Source organism: Cornus florida, unplaced genomic scaffold (genome assembly GCF_030987335.1).
Source record: "Cornus florida cultivar Cherokee Brave unplaced genomic scaffold, ASM3098733v1 CherokeeBrave_3.0.0_Hap2_Chr02, whole genome shotgun sequence".
Classification (NCBI taxonomy): Eukaryota; Viridiplantae; Streptophyta; class Magnoliopsida; order Cornales; family Cornaceae; genus Cornus; species Cornus florida.
In genome coordinates, this window is record NW_026775572.1 from 18,656,454 (window position 1) to 18,673,886 (window position 17,433).

The window sequence follows — 17,433 nt, forward strand, 5'->3', positions numbered from 1 at the left end:
TTTCCAAGAGAAACCCATTTGGTGGTTTGAATTTTTATAGCCAAAACAATTGAAGTTCTACATCAACTGAACAATTAAGTAAACATACAAATGTTGACAGCAATTCAACCTAAAAGTTTTCTCTAATAATTCTCACTCAGCTTCCTCCACAGATGCTTCAATGCGAAGAAGAACAAAACCCACTGCAACTCCTACGAGCACGAGGCCATTCATGATCGCCGCAATCCTGAATATCTCGCCGACGGCGTTGCAGGTGGAGGAGAGAGCTCCCCCACCTCTTCCTTTGCCCTGTGATGGCAACTTCAGAGAGCTAACTACCTTTGCAAAGGACTGCTCAGTGCAAACAGGAAGGCCTAATGAGGCCACATTGTTTTGGGCCTTAAGGCCACCAAAAGAGTTCAGCCCACTAATGTAGTGTACTTTGGGCTCTCTCCTCTGCGTGGCCCGGCCAGAACCAGCTGCAGTGATGAATGTCGCCGGAGAAAGTGTCGCCGATGCCGTCGCCATTTTATCTCAACCACAACCTAAAAAGACCAAACATATATGTGAAGAATTGTACAAAGTTAAATTATTATTAATTTTTTTAAAAATAATAATTTAACTGTTACTAACTATTTAATAGCACATATAGAGATTGAGAATTATGACAAATGTGAAGTGTTTATTTGGAGTAAAGAGAGGAATATAGATTACCTGTGTTTGTTATGGTTCTGAATGAGAGAGTTGCTAAGTTTTGTTGGAATGAATATAGGAGGATGAGGAAGAGAGAGAGAGAGAATAGAGTTTGTATGGGGAGAAATGAGAGAGATTGGATAAGGTGGAGTGTGGATGGTTGGTTGACAAAGGCGATTAGATGGCCTTGGTTTTTAAGAGAAAGAGATACTTTAAATGCCACTCAAGCAAAAGTGGGGCATAGGGCTTTGTAAAATTGAATTTTTTTTTTTTGGAAGTTCATTGACATTGAATTTTTCGTACAAGTATATCTTATCTTAACGAACATCAATGCCACTTGGTAATAACTAATAAAAATAACTTTTAATGATGTTTTATTGTAAACTCAAATAGGAAGTGTTAGTTAAATAAATCAAAATATTTAATATTAGTTAACTTAGGATCCTAGTATAATGATAAAGACTCCCACTTTACATAATTTTAAAGGTTGGAAGTTCAAATTCTTTGGAACAACTTAAAAAAATTAATTAGTGGCACGTGTATGTGGGACAGATGCATTACACGTAGGGACGTAGTCAAAATTTCAATTCAAGGGCACAATACAAAAAAATTATAAAAAAATAAAAGAAGAAGAAGAATTTTAAGAAATAGAATAAAAAGTAAAGAAAAACTACATAATTTTGAAAAGAAAATAATTAGAGCAAGATTTACCTTTTTAAAGGAAATTAAAGGAATTCAAAGAGAGAAAGTGGGAATAAAAAAGTTATTAGATTATTTGAGAAATTAATAATTTTAGGGGGCACCATATAAAAAATATCATATATGTAAGGAAATTAAAAAGAAAAAATCATATATATTATAAGGGCAGGGGGCACATGCCCTTGGCAATACACTGGCTCCACCCCTCCCTATTGTATGTGCCCAACATTCAATTATGAAATGTTCTAAGAAGTCTGAGATGAGCTCATGAAAAAGAAAGAAAATAGTTAATAAAAAAAGACAAAATTAATATTCGTAGTAAATATTTATTTCATTCACACTAATATCCGTTGAGTTATAAGGATCAACTCAAAGTCAATTATCTCATAAATAGTTGGAAGGAACCAAAAGAGACCCTATTTATTTAATGGAGAAGAGTAAAAAATATCCCTAAAATATACAACGCATACTACTTTTATCCCAGTTTAAAAAAATATGCAAAAAATACCCTTAATTTTTTCATATTATGCAAAAATACCCTCTCTAACATGTTATTCTTCTGAAAATGCCCAAGGGGTATATATGCAACTAATCTCATAGTATAGGGGTGTTATGTGTACATTACTTTATATATATATATATATTTTTTTTTGAAACTTTTTTCTCTATATATATCTCTAAATAATTTTTTTTTTTTTTTTAATTTTGAGAATTTGTAGAATAAAGATTTGAATTTTTTTAAATTCCAATTTACTCTTTTCTCCTAATTTTTTTTCTTTATTTTATTTTTTTTTGGTACCAACACTTTTAAACCAAATAAATAAATAAAAATCCCAATATCAGCGTGCACCGATTTTCAAAATTTAGAAAAATTTTGTTTTCTTTAGTTGCAGTTTATTTTTGTTTTTAATTTTCTATTTTTATCTTTACTTTTCTTTTATACATTTATTTTTATTTTATATTTTATCTTTACTTGTCCATTGCCGGCGTCCTCCAATAGTGTCATTTTCGGTCATTTTATAAAATTATTTATTTATATATTTTATAAAATGGTTAAGGGTAATTTAGTCAACTTAGGGTTTAAATTTGTCAGAGAGACTTATTTGCACCATATTGGAACTTTAATAGTGTTTTTTTAATCGAGAGGGGCATCATCCAATTGTGTCATTTTCGATCATTTTACAAAATTATTTATTTTTATATATTTTATAAAATGGTACAGTGTAATTTAGTCAACTTAGGGTTTAAATTTGTTAAAGAAACCTATTTGCATCAAATTAAAACTTTAAGGGTGTTTTTTGTGCGTGATGATATTTAAGGATATTTTTTGCACTTAACCTTTTATTTAAACTAATAGTTAAAAATCTTAATTCGAACCTTTTAAATTGAAGGAAGAATTGGCGGATTGGTTCATAAATTTCCGCAACACTAGAACCAGTGCTCAGAAATCATATTAGAGTCATTCAACTATTCTAGCATTAGCTAGTCTAACCAAACACTAAACTAGGAATGATTATGGTGGATGAAGATTGACCATTACATTCATACTATATTTTTGTTCTGTTTTGTATTAACAGATTTATTTCTTCTTTATTCTTTTCACTAAATACCAACTATGGACTAAAATTTTCATTATAATATCATAAGAAGAGTAATGCTTTAATGCTTTATAGACCGACAAAATAACAAGTATTTTTGACACCGGAGTTGGTCATAATTACGGAATCCAGTTTTTAGACTTCCATCTCATTTTATGTTCGCCTTTGATCACTTTGATTCTTTCAGGATTCAAGAAAGAATATACTTTTGACGTTGGAGTATGAAGTTTGACGAAAAAGTCTTTCAGCGTGCAAAAGTAAGACAATTTTCTTATATTTAATATAAATTTCAAGAGTACTCGTAAATTCATTATAGTTGTTATGAGATAGAGTTCCAAATAACTTTTACTAACCAAAAAACAAAAAAGTAATAGTAATAAAAAATAGAGAAAAATAAAGAAAAATTAGGGTTTCTTGGGCTTTGACACGATGAATCATTTTTCACTTGTAATGTGCTTCATAGTGTCATCTGAAGCCCCATGACAGGTGACAGTACAAGAAGGAGAAATGTACCGACTTTCAACGGTCATCAACCGTTGCTCTTCCCGCCAAGCAAGAACCCATCTCAATTTCAGAATTTCCCATCATCTTCCTTTCCGTACAACTCAAATTCCATATCTCCATCATCTCTCACACGCTTCGATCCTCCAAGAACTCAAAGAAATAAAACCCCTTCAACAAGTTCACGCCAACATAGTCACCTCTGGTCTCTCGCACAACATCTTCCTTTCCAACAGATTGATGAACTCATACATTTCATGTGGACTCATCGCTGATGCAGAGCAGGTTTTCCATCGAATTCTGTATAAGAATGTTGTTTCTTGGACAATTTTGATTTCTGGGTACACCAAAAATGACGTTTTCTTTGAAGCTATCAATGTCTTCAGAGAAATGATAATCAATGGCACACTACCAAATGAGGTTACCATTGCAAGCACTTTGCCTGCTTTTGCTAACTCGGGTATGGCTCGGATTGGGAAATCAGTCCACGGTTTCTGGGTACGACGTTGTTTTGAATCTAATGTGTTTGTAGAAACAGCATTTGTCAATATGTATTCAAAATTTGGATCCGTGGTTGTTGCTAGGCAATTGTTTGATAATATACCAGAGAGAAATGTTGTGTCTTGGAATGCAATTATCTCGGGTTATTCTGATAATGGGCTTGGAGAGGAAGCTGTTTGGCTTTTTAATTTAATGCGTAGAAAAGGGTTTTTAGCAGATTTCTTCACAATAATGAGCATAATACCAGCTTTTTTTAGCATAAAAAACTCACAGGTAGGAAGAGGAATTCATGTTATTACCATTAAAACCGGATTTGAGAATGATAAACTTGTTAGAACTGCCTTGATGAATATGTATGTGAATGCCAGCTGCATCGATGATGCTTATTTCATGTTCAAAGAGATGCCTGTGAAGGATGTAGCTGCATGGACCGTGATGTTAACCGGGTTCTCAAGTGGTCCGTATTGCAACAAGGCCATAGAGCATTTCAATGAGATGATGGTGGTAGAAGACTTGGAATTGGATTCTGTGGCGTTGATGGGCATACTTTCAAGCTGCAGCCATTTAGGATATTTGCAACAAGGCAGACGGTTTCACGCATTGATGGTGAAAACAGGTTTTGCAAATGATATATTCGTGGGATCTACTGTTATAGACATGTATGCAAACTGTGCAAATTTGGAGGATGCAAGAATATTTTTCGAAGAGATGGAGGTAAAAGATGTCGCGTGCTGGAATGCAATGATTGCTGGTAATGGGATGAATGGATATGGCAAAGATGCAATTGCTCTGTTTTTGCAGATGAAGGGTTCTGGCATAAATCCAAATGAATCAACTTTGGTCAGTGTCTTGTGTGCTTGTAGTCATGCTGGGATGGTTGATCAAGGACTCCATATTTTTTATCATATGTATAGAACTTGGAACATAGTTCCGAACTTAAAGCACTATGCTTGTGTCGTTGATCTTCTTGGCCGTGCAGGACGACTAGGTGATGCTTATTTGTTGATTAATAACATGCCTTTGCGTCCGGATTTTGAGGTATACGGTGCCCTGCTTAGTGCTTGTAGAGTTCATGGTAACATCGAATTGGGAATTGAGATTTCACATAAACTTTTTGAGTTAGATCCACATGATGCTGGATATTATGTATTGCTCTCAAACATGTATGCCTTGGCAGGAGATCAAGAGGGCGTAAGGTTAGCCCGGATATCATTGAGATCGAAGGGGTTGAAGAAGGATCCAGGGATTAGTTCAATTGAGATAAATAGAGAAATATATACATTCTATGCGGGAGACAAGGATCATCCTCAATACTTGGAAATTTGTAGGATTTTGAAAGGCTTAATCTCTAGAATAACAGAGGCAGGTTATGTGCCCGATACAAAATTTGTATTTCAGGATGTTTTGGATGATACGAAGAGGGATATTCTATATCACCACAGTGAGAAGTTGGCTGTTGCTTTTGGGTTCATGAGAACCAAGCCAAGAACAATCATTCGGATAACAAAGAATCTTCGCACCTGTAATGATTGCCACTCTGCAATCAAGTATATTTCGAAGATTTATGGAAGAGTTCTTGTTGTTAAAGACACTAATCGCTTCCACATTTTTCAAGATGGAGTTTGTTCATGTAAGGACTATTGGTAAATTTGAGAACAGGTGTTGATTGTAAATTTAGGGCGGCAAGTTGGGCAGTCTCAACCCAACCTCAACCCGAAATCGGGTTGTGTTGGATCAGTCCGAAGTATATCCAAAAATGGGTTATGTCCATCACCAGAACTTAAAGGAAAATGTAATTTGCATGAAAAGATTTTCTTAGTGAGAAAAAAAAAAAAAAAATTTTACTGTAGCATTTAAAAGATTATATATAGTGACATGTTTGAAGGATGTGTGAAAGTCAGTCATGTCCCTTTCTAGTTTCTTTGAATCTGAAGAAAATTCAGATTAAGTTCTGAACAAAAACCTGATAAGTATTTTTCTCTCTAATTTATTCTCTCTGTTTTTAAATCTTTTACTTAGACTCAACCGTGGTATAAATTAATGCTCTGTTACTCTAATTTTATCCTTTTTATTCCTTTTTAGTTTTAGGCCATTGTTAATTTGGAACTTCTTAGACTTAGATTTTGTTAAAAGTGTTACTTTTGTTAAATGCTATAGTATTTTTTTTTTTGACATCTCCTGAAAGCCCACAATTAAATGGTTGTATTGGAGATGATGAAAATACGATTTTCAGAATGATATTGAGTTGAAAAAGTGGTAAAAAATTTATAAATACAATCCATCCACCAAAAATTTTAAAATTTTGTTTTTGATAGTTTATTTATTTTTTTTTTCGGCAAAGTGGCAGTTTTTGAAATAAATTATTGGGTTTTCAGGGGATGTAAAATGATTTTCAAGAGATAATATTTTGCTTATTTGTAAAATAAAATAAAATAAAAATTTTGTAAGAATTTTAGAAAAACAAAATAGGATGTGGGCGTCAATTGATTTGGGTTCAAATTGATTAATTTGGAGTTGTGGGTTGGGTTCGGATTGAACCCAGTCCAATCCAAACCCAACTCAATTTGAGCCCGGTTTTTGAATTTAAAAGCCAAGTTTAAAATTTTTGGGCTGGACTAGCCCTCCCAAGTTGCACTCCTAATTGCAATTAATCTTGATCAGGTAACCCATCATATACTCTGTTGTATCTACAAATTCTAATCTTTATCGTGTAATATATCTTAAATACTAGTTTATAAAACTACATTTATAATTTTATATATTCGTAGTACTTTTGTAACTGAGTGTAGGTTTAGAACTCACTTGGTTTGTAACTCTGAAAATAGTTCTAAAAAATTTAAAGAACAAAAAACAGCTTTCAGAGAACAATAAAAGACGGTTATATGAAAAAGACATTTTTATAATTGAATTTTTAGAAAATAATTTTCAGAGGCAATAAAAGACAGTTCTTTGAAACAAACATTTTTATAACTGAGTTTTCAGAAAACTGAACCAAATAGAATTTTTTTTGTACAGTTTTCTATTTTTAGTTTTTGTTCTCAGGAGAGTTATAAACCAAGCAAAGACATTACTCTCCAAATTTGATTTAGCAAAAGGTAAATTCAAAAGATAATATTATCTATGTTGCCAAAACAAAAGAAATCTAATTCTTTTATTAGACAGGGAGCATCTCCAATGGCCTCTCAAATGACTTCTCAAACTCAAAATATAACAAGTGGATGAAAATAAGGCACTCTAATTGTCTCTCAAAACACCTCTCATATTTTGAGATTGTAAAAGTATTGCTAAATATAGTAGTTTTCAAATGGCTTTTCAAACTCAAAATATAGCAAGTGGATGAAAATAAGGCACTCCAATGAGTTCTTAAAAGACCTCTTATATTTTGAGATTATCAAAAGTTGCTAAAATAAAAATAAGGCACTCCAATGAGCTCTCAAAATATGAAATGATTGTTAGGTAAAAAATTAACATTTTGGATAAAATGAACCATTAAAGTAGAATTGTAAAAATATATCATTTTAACACTGTAATTACTCTAAAAATATAAATTTAAGTATAAAATATAATATTTTGCATTGAAAATAAGCTAAATCCATATTGATTCATCCCATGTTGATTCTTTTGATATAAGCTAAATCCATATGGTCCTTGGAGAAAGTAAAACAGGAAATTTTTGTTCTAAAAAGTTGAGAGAAAAAAAGTTCAGAAAACACCAGTAGTCTCATCAAGCTTTGTTCAGTTGAGTCGATTTTAGTGTATCAATTGTTATACCGATAGATTCTCCTTTCCCTGTTTTCCTATTTTCTTGTAAATCTGAAAATTTTGAACTTTTGTAGAGAGCTGATAGACAGAAAGACTTGATCAACAGAAGGTAGGCAAAAGAACTGCAGACAGGTCTTTTCTCTTTTCTTGGTTTGATTTTGTCTTTTATTTAGTTCCTCCTTTCATACCCAATATTTTAGGAGCACAATTTAAATCCTCTTTCTAGGGTCTGTGGATGAAGGAATATTAACAGTACTAATTGCAGAAATATTAACAGTACTAACACTTTTTCTTACAGATTTAGGAATCTGTTATGTTTTGTGTAAATTACACCTGCCTCTCCAAAAGTTTGGTCAATATATACGGACTTCTCCTGCTATTTGTCAAATTACATTGACCTCTCTGAGTTTGTATTTTATTGCAATAAACATGTCTTCCAATAATAGAATTGGAATTTGGAAGTTAGAAAATTTCTAACATCAGCATTTTCCATCGTTAACCATATTGATTGTTAACGAAAGGAAGGTATGTGTTATTTACATACAAATCTCAAGGGGTAAGCTAAATTTGACAAACAAGGGGGCAGGTCAGTAGGGAGATCAATGTAATTTACCTCTGTTTTATTATCTCTCTCTAGGAGTATATATTGTCAGTTAAATGTTCCTTACTGAAGGATATTTTGGAATTTAAAATGGTAGTTTACCTATCAAAAAAACGTTAGTGCAGGGAGGTGAACTTTGCTATCACATGCAATGGTCCATCTTTGATGGCAAATAAAGCAGCATGTTGATTTTTAATGTAAATATATAATGAGGAAAAATTGGCAGAAGAAATCAGTTTCACTCACTAGACCACTTAAATTATGAGTTTATTTATTTATTTATTAATATCTTTCTTCAAATTGATAATATCAGTTTTTTCCTTTGTGATCTCTGTTAACATTTTAATTATTTTCTTTGCTGATGCATACAGGTGGATATGCTGGAAGAGGAGGGACTTATAACTGGAATTGAAGAAAGTGGAGACTTGATTGCACCACTATTAGGTAATGGTCTAACACTAAATTTAAGCTTCCATATTAAACTAAAACATGAGGGCACAGTACAAGATATCACAAAAACTTGAGTTTGTGGACTTCTATATAATCTTGGATTTCTATACAATGTACTAAAGAGGATATACATTAAAATTCTCTTAAAATGGTATTGTGTTCTTTTCTTGTTTTCCTTTTTTATGGATTATTTTTTTTCCCAAATATTTTGGTTCTTGGTTTCCCTGTTTTGAATGATATATTATTGTTGCAATGAATAATAAATTTTTTCCCTATTCTTCATTCTTGCGACAATTTGCATCTTCTTCACACTACAACAAGAAAGAGGCTTATTAGCTTTGACCAATGTTGTTGCTAATACATAATTTTACACTAGTGTAATTAAGCCAAGTAAAAATCCTCTGTAATTTCTTCTCTTCTAACTTTGGCAAATTAATTCCTTTCTCTTTTACATTATACATCTCCTGGCTATATTGGGTTTTTGGCTGGTCCTGTTTCAGGTTGATGCAAGAGTAACATTCTGAAAGGATACTTTTTCTTGAGCATCTAGAATCACTAGTAAATAATCAGGTTATATAAGTTAAGTATATGAAAATCTCAAGATTTTACATCTTTGGTCCATCAGTGCAACATGTGTAGGGATGGCAACGGAGGCTGTTTTGGGTGGGTGTACCCTCCCCCACCCCCACAACAGTTTAGAAACCCTCGCCCCGTTCTTGTCCAAAACCGTTGAAACGGGGGTCTTTCCACCCCATTCCCATCCTGTTTAACTTTTTTACCCCCGCCCAGCCTCGTTTAGTTACAGAATTTTTCTTCCTTTTTAAATGTTTTTCCTCAAATACAATTATATTACTGAAAAAATTCATAAAAAATGGACAATCAATAATTTAACATAAAATTCAAGGGCATGAGCATTCTTAGTTCGTAGGGCTTTGCCGTTCTCTAGAACGGCTGAGAAAATGAGTGAATGTGTCCTAAGATTTCTAGAGCTAACTATAATACTAATAAAATAAGGATAATTTAGTAATTTACCTACCTAAACGGGACGTGGTGACCCCCCTAACCCGGCAAGTTTTCATTAATAAAAAACCATCCCCGCCCAAGCTAAACGATCCCCCAAAACCGTTATAAAAAGGGCGGGGGTGGGGCGAGTACCCGTCCCGCGGGACAAATTGTCATCTCTAAACATGTGTTAGGGTCACTTCACTGTATGTGTATCTGTTTAGATCATAATGAACCTCAAGAAGCTATCCAGAATTTAATGCATTCAACCATTCATTACAGGGTTGAGTTTATTTAAATGATAAGCGACCAAAGCATGCCAAGAGACAGATCATGAAAAAGACATATGATGCAGACAGATATGAACAATGTATGGAAGAGTTCAAAGAGGTCATTAAAAAAGTGCTGGTACAAAGGCGCGAAAGTGTTTGTTCAGCCAAAAACAGAACCATAATTCTAAAACAAGTTTTGACGACATAACTGAGAAGTTGTAAGAGCTTGCAAGATAGAAGGCCTCAGGGTTACTCTATTCTGATCGGAAAAAATGGACCTTCATTTCTTGTCTATCCACCAGCCCGAATATGCAGCCATCGCCTGACTTGAGCAGGTTATCGCTTACAAAAGCACGCCAACCTTCAGAAAAAGAATAACTATGACCAGAAGCACGAGGAACCATGTTCACTAGCCAAGCTCTTCCCTCTGGATTCTGCAGCACAATCTTCGATTTGGATTGAGGAAGATGCTTTTTAGAGAAGGACTTGGGAATGGACTGCAAAAACAGTAACTAAATAAGCTTTGTATTAAACATGAAACATGTGCTATAAAGCGAAAAATTACTAATAAAATAGATATTCGTGCATGAAGCTATGTTATCTTTTGCATTGGTTTCTCCATTCAAAAATTATCTCCAAAAAGTGAAAGATATATGAATCAATAGAAACACTAACATTTGATTTGTACAAACAGAAACACTATACAGTTCTTTAGAATAAGATGACGGCGAAACTAAATTTCATGATCTGAGTAAACATTATTTCGTTGAACTTACAGCCAGACTCGTGCAGACACTACTAGTTAGTAATTAGATACTTCTGCTTCTTGCATTTTATGAACGACATGATAAACGCTATTTACTAATGACATATGGTTATATATTGATATCAAAGGAAGGATAACAACAAGGGAAGATATAATATAATAGATATTTAGGGTTTTAAATCAAATCAAACCAATAGAAAAGAACTTATCAGTTGCTGTTATTATCACGAGCGAGAAAGGACAACAGTTGTAGACAATATTGTGCTTAATCATAGGACAACAGTATAGTTTATGATTATAACTAATAGAAAGGAGAAAATGTAGCATCATACCAGCATAAACACTCTTTTTGTATGGTAATCTTGAAGAAAACTTTTAAAATATGGAAATTTGGAGGTGAAAGAGAGAAATTTTTTTGAAATCCCTAATCTCACTTCTTCATTTAGAGACCCCTTTCTTCCAAACCTGCGTTTACTACCTGAATTGGCTTCCTTTGCTTCAACGGGGAGTTCCGTTTCCCCTGTTTCAATTTTCACTCCAATGCCTTTCCCTTTCATTTCTTCAGCATTTTCCGATTTGCAATCTGGAAGGTGTTGATCTGCATCACATACAACACAGCAGAAATGTATCACCAGGTTCCAATACTGGTTTGTCGTTTATGTAAGTGCAATTTAAAACCCCATATATTCTAGAAACAAAGTAATATTTGTAATTTCCTATTAAAAATCGATAACAAAGAGAACATTAAGGGCCTCCTTGGTTCAGTTTTTTTTAAAACCGAAGACTGTTTTCACATAAAAGACAGTTCTATGAAAACAGACATCTTTTAAACTATTTTTTAAGAAACTGATTTTCAGAAACCGTCAACGAAAACAGATTTTCAGGAAACTTAAAGAAATCAATTTTCAAAAATTGTCAACGGTCTTTTGTAATTCTCTAAAAACTATTTTATGTTTTCAGAGTACTCGCGATCTGTGAGTTAATCTTCGTGCTTATGAGGGAAAACATTATGTTCTTCCAAATACATAAATATACCAATTTCAGAATGCTTCGAGGGACGGAGTTGCAGAGGTTTCCTTGGTCTGCCCCGTCTCCTTTTTCCGGCAACAGGTACATCAGCCCTCTTACATCCACTCTTATCAAAGATCTTCACATTGAAACACAAATTCCCATCATATCTGAAAACCAAGAACTCATTGTCACCCAATGAGTTATCTCTCAGAAACTCCTTCCAACCATCTTGTAGATACATGCTGCCATGTGCATTTTTCACTAGTCTGAGGTTCCAATTGCCACCATTAGGACCATTTATAGTCACCTTATCACTCACTTCCTCAGATATATACTTCACAAAAGCTGGCGGGATTCTCTAAAAAAAATACAAATTATATATATATATATATATAATAAAAATAAATAAATAATTAGAAAGACATCATTTTGCATCAAGAACTGAACCTAATATGTAGCACTAAGATTAACATGAATTTTAAAGAAACAATAACAAGGGTATTTTTTAATTGTCTCATAAGTACAATTAACGCCATTATTTATATGCATTGGTGGTATAAAACTATAAATTTTCATGAAAATTTAAGTAGATTAGATGGGTTTTAGATCTAATGAACATCATTCAAAACAAATCATATATTTCAACAAAAATAGAACAGAATCAACTGACCCTACTTACCCAAAAAAAAAAAAAATCGACAACATAGCACAGAGAGAGAGAGAGAGAGGGTTACCAGATGTTGAATGGGATGATCAGCAAAGATGATCTTGAAGAAGGTCGGCCTTTTATCTTTAATCAAACTGCTGGGCTTTCGTTTCACCATTGTTGTTGTGAGATTGAAGGATTCTTGGTGGTAACGCCAACATGCACATAGAGAGAGAGAATAATTAGATATAGGAGTATATATAAGCTAAACGTGCGCTCATTGGGCATTTGATTAGCCTTTAACTATGTCTTACTGTAATAAATAATATGAGGCAATATTTATTTATTTTATTTTTAAAAGAATAAGGGTTATAAATTAGACTAATAAATGTAGAAAGTCAAAATATGACACTTTAAAGTTCATGAGGTATTTATAATAGGGGCTGATATTAGCACTTCACTTTGATATTAGCACTCCACTTTTTTACAATTGCACACTTTTATTTCTAATTTTTTTTTTCTTAATTGATACTCACACATACATTTATGCTTTCACTGATATTCGAACCCCTGACCTCCCTTTAGGAAGTAGGGACCTGATACCGCTAGGTCACATACTTGTTAATTTTTAATCCTAATTTTATAAATAAATAATTATTATTTTTCAATGCCAAATATATCTTGGTCTCACCCTCTCCCCCTAATTAAAGTTCAAGGGGGCTATTATTATTTTTCAATGCCAAATATATCTTGGTCTCACCCTCTCCCCCTAATTAAAGTTCAAGGGGGCTACATTAGTACTCCATTTTTTAACAGTTGGGCACTTTTATTCCTAATTTTATAAAATAAATAATTATTATTTTTCAAATTCATTGTCTACTTTGTATTAATTAGCTTCTCTCTCCTTCTATTATTATTTTTTCAATGGTAAAAAAACACACACTCAATTTATTTCTTTGGAGACTCAAAACCCTCACCATCCACCCTGGGAGGTAGAGGAGATACTAAGGGTGAACAAATAGTCCGTCAATCGTCAATCCGATCTGAACCAATCCGTTATTCGCTTAATTGACGGATTCGGCCCTGAAAAAAACCGATTTGATCCGTTAACTGAACTAATATGATTTGTTACCTTAATGATATATTAATATATTATATATATATAACTATATATATACAATATACTTACTGTATTTCTATTTTTTTTAATTATTATTTAAGACTTTTTAGTTTTGGATGATTTACAACTCTATTTTGTTATTAGGTTATGAAGGAAAAATTATATATTGATGATTAAAATTAAACATAATTGGTGTAAAGTCACCATAAAGTCAAGAAAAGATGAATAGTCACCAAACCTAAAACTTAATTACTAATAAGTAACCATTTGGTGGTTTATTACTTTAATGATCTTCCTATAATATATTATTATATAAGTGGACAAATTTACCCTCTACATTAAACTAAATAAACACTTACTTAAATTGACTAACAAAGAGACGACACATTATCAGGGTAGGTCTCTGAAGAGAAGGCCAAGATGGGAGAGAACTGAGACGGATGTTCTACATCATTTTCTTCAAGGTTCTAAAAGGCAGGACGATAAAATTGTAGATATAGTTATTATATTTTACAAGTTGATTTGTTTGACAGATCTTCCTTAAGATAAAATATTATAATTTTTTAATACATAGTTATTTTACTTTACAAGTTGATTTGTTTGAAAGATCTTCCTTAAAATATAAGATTGTAATTTTAGGAATTTTTCAATACTACTGAGTTATAGTTTAAGAAATAATGACCATTATTGATTAATTTCAGAATTTTACCTGGGTATTTCAAAAGTATGCATATCTATGGTTTGCAAAATATGAAGTTGTTGTAAGAGTTGTTATTGAGATTGCTTGGGCTTTGGAACACTTCGTATCACCCAATTATATTTCGGTTTTTGAAAGTGAATATATTACTTTAGACATTATCATTAGTTCATGTCTCAAAATTAGATTACTTTGTTATGCACTTCATTTATTTGTTAAAATGCTTGAAAAACTACATATTAAGGATTGTACTCGGCTCTTACACACATGACTAATCCACAACCCTAATTTAACTAAAAAGCCTTTTTATAGCCTTAATCACATCCGATAGCTGGGACTTTAGAATCATTCCGAAAAGGATGATATATTAAAGCAACAAAGTGAGAAGGGACCCGCCTCTATAAAGAACATTTGGGATGGATCTTCTTTTCTTGATTTGCCATTGTAAATATTATATTTCATGGCGGAAAGCCTTGGAAAAGAAAGAGGGGTGGAAAAGAGATAATGTTCATAAATAAATCCTAATTTTTTTAATTGGTAAATTTGAAACCAAAAAGGAAAAAAGAAAACGTTAGATGTAAGAGAGAGAGAGTAGGAGGATGAATTTAGTGAGTTATTAATTTATTATTTGTATTGGATAGTAATTTTGTCATCTAAAATTTATTTTTAAAATGTTTATCAAACCTTTAAATGTTTTTGACCAAATTATCCTTAAATAGTCACTTAATATCAATTAAGTTTTAACATTAATCACTACGCATCTTTTATTGACTTTAAGGTCACTATAGAGTAATTATGTTTAATTTTGATCACCAAAATATAATTTTCCCTTAAAGGGTTATGGTAATTTTCCCGAATTTGATATTTTAATGAGCCATAAAGTGTAATCATGGGCGGTTTGAAAAGCCCAATACCTGGAAACCAAACCGATCCAATCCATTATTCACGGTTCGGTTTGGTTTGGATTGAAGATACCCACGGATCGGTTTGGTTCAGTTCGGATTGAAGGTCCCCACGGATCGGTTGGATTTCAGATTTCACTAATCCGTGGGGACTGGATTGGATTGAACTTTATCCTCAAATCGAACCGATTTGATCCGTGATCAGCCCTAGGAGATACCACTAGGCCACAAGGTTGTTCGTCTTAGAGTTTAACATTGATCTTTGTATGTAATAATGGAAAATCTCACAAATGAAGAAATGGTTGAGTTAAATAAAGTAATTGATCTTGTTAGTACAAAAAAACATGCAAGAACTATCAAAACTTCATAGCGACTTCAATTCCATTGATGCAAATGGTGATGATAATTTTTCCTTTTATTTTTCTTTTGGTATTGTGTGCTTTGAATTTTTAAGAATTAATTTGGAATGTATTTAATATTCATGTTGATGATAAAAGCCCTAATTATTTTGATAATAAAATTTAAAGAACATGGTTTTTGTGGAAAAAATGAAAAAAAAAAAAAGAAGAAGAAGAAAAGAGAGAGACGATATTATATACAAAAAAATTCTTGTTGATGATAAAAGCCCTAATTATTTTGATAATAAAATTTAAAGAACATGGTTTTTGTGAAAAAAAAAAAAAAAAAGAAAAAGAAAAGAAGAGAGAGACGATATTATATACAAAAAAAGGTGAAATATAAAAATAAAAAAATTATCTTTTATTATATTAACTACCGAAAAAAGGCGATATTCGCACTCCCTTGTTATACTCTACTCGCCTTTTTCTTAAAAAAAAAATTAATAAAATGGTCTTTAAATGCATTAATGCATCATCTATTATATTAAAATATCATAACTATCTTTTGTACCATAAACTTTAACTTTTATTTACCTTATTTATTTTCTGGAATATAAAGAATTAAAATATATATATAGGGGCAAAATTGTCTTTTTGCACATTTAAAAAGGTATAATTGTACCTAAATGATACTAATTTTCGAAAGATATTTTAATGTGATATTTGGTCAAATCTTTTGGGATGTTAGTAAAATTAATGAATTATTTTATTGGGTTGTAACCTATTTTTATTAGAGAGAGAGAGAGTAATTTTGGAAAGATTTTTTAATGTGGTATTTGTTCAAAACTTTTGGGGGTGTTAGTAAAATTAGCGGATTATTTTATTGATTTGTAACCTATTTATATTAGGGAGGGAGGGAGGGAGGGAGAGAGAGAGAGAGAGAGAGAGGATTGAGTTCTTGGCATAAAAAATTAACTCATTCTTATAAGTTCGTTTGCCTGTTTTTTTATTCTGTAGTTTGAGCATGTTAAGATTATAGTTCGATTTTTGGGTGGAAATTATTCCCTCGGATATTTGACATTATGGTCAGCGTACTTTTCATATAACACTATTATCTCTGGATTAACAAATTTATTTATTTGAAAATTCTATATATTCGGTAAGCTTATGACTGAAAACAATTTTTTTCTTTTTTTGGGTTAAATATAAATGTTGAAATAAGTCTTGTCATTGCTGGCAATAAATTCATATTTCAAAATTGAGATTAGAGAAAGTAATTTAACACATAGTAATACTCCTCTCTCATGAGAAAAACTATGAGTTTTCCTTTGATGAATTAAGTAATTGATTTGATTTTTCACACATTAAAAAAAAAACTGTTTCATCCAATAATTAAAACAGGAGAGTTTATGACTTTTTTCATGACTTTTCACACATTTTAAAAAACTATTTCATCCAATAGTTAAAACTGGAGAGATCATGACTATTCTCGTGAGAGTTCTTCTTTGGAACATTATTCTTTAACATATAGACTAAAATGATTTTTGCTTACATGGATTCCATTTTTCCAAATAGCATGTAATTATAATGATGAAAATTTTCTTAGATAATAATAAAAAATTAAAAAAAAATGTGGACCAAATTCGAACTGCTATAAAAATAACGAAAAATATAAAAAAAATTTCTCAGGTTCAAAGATGGATTATGTCAATTTCTTACATCACCCTAACTTTAAGGAGAAATTATTACTACCTCTGCCCTATATTAGGGGTCCATTTTTAATATTATACTATCTCTCCTTCTCTCATATTAGTTGTCCACTGTCCCATTTTAGGGGTACCAAATTAGTTGTTCTAAATATTTGACAAGTCAAAGCAAGAAAATATTATTTATTA

The 17,433-nt window shown here is 32.0% G+C and overlaps 3 protein-coding genes across 3 annotated transcripts; 1 reads left to right on the plus strand and 2 right to left on the minus strand.

Moving 5' to 3' along the window:
* Window positions 1-849, minus strand: LOC132294037 (uncharacterized). The gene is made up of 2 exons (XM_059791757.1): window positions 694-849; window positions 1-524 (listed from the first exon to the last, which is right to left on the minus strand). The coding sequence occupies exon 2, from the start codon at window positions 505-507 to the stop codon at window positions 133-135; it is 375 nt and encodes a 124-aa protein (XP_059647740.1). The 5' UTR covers window positions 508-524; window positions 694-849; the 3' UTR covers window positions 1-132.
* A 2,305-nt stretch (window positions 850-3,154) lies between these two features.
* Window positions 3,155-6,008, plus strand: LOC132294038 (pentatricopeptide repeat-containing protein At3g12770-like). Its single transcript, XM_059791759.1, has one exon. The coding sequence runs from the start codon at window positions 3,477-3,479 to the stop codon at window positions 5,616-5,618; it is 2,142 nt and encodes a 713-aa protein (XP_059647742.1). The 5' UTR covers window positions 3,155-3,476; the 3' UTR covers window positions 5,619-6,008.
* Window positions 6,009-10,312: 4,304 nt separating this feature from the next.
* LOC132295739 (B3 domain-containing protein Os01g0723500-like) lies at window positions 10,313-12,076 on the minus strand. The gene is made up of 3 exons (XM_059794029.1): window positions 11,860-12,076; window positions 11,259-11,422; window positions 10,313-10,555 (listed from the first exon to the last, which is right to left on the minus strand). The coding sequence occupies exons 1-3, from the start codon at window positions 12,074-12,076 to the stop codon at window positions 10,313-10,315; spliced, it is 624 nt and encodes a 207-aa protein (XP_059650012.1).
* Between the last annotated feature and the right edge of the window lie 5,357 nt (window positions 12,077-17,433).

Coding starts and splice junctions, on each gene's coding strand:
- LOC132294037 (XM_059791757.1), bottom strand. CDS start 507: ATGGCGACGGCATCGGCGACACTTTCTCCGGCGACATTCATCACTGCA.
- LOC132294038 (XM_059791759.1), top strand. CDS start 3,477: ATGTACCGACTTTCAACGGTCATCAACCGTTGCTCTTCCCGCCAAGCA.
- LOC132295739 (XM_059794029.1), bottom strand. CDS start 12,076: ATGTATCTACAAGATGGTTGGAAGGAGTTTCTGAGAGATAACTCATTG. Junction 11,423..11,859: donor CTCGAAGCATTCTGAAATTG/GTATATTTATGT, acceptor TATGTGATGCAG/ATCAACACCTTCCAGATTGC. Junction 10,556..11,258: donor AGGGGTCTCTAAATGAAGAA/GTGAGATTAGGG, acceptor CTGTTTTTGCAG/TCCATTCCCAAGTCCTTCTC.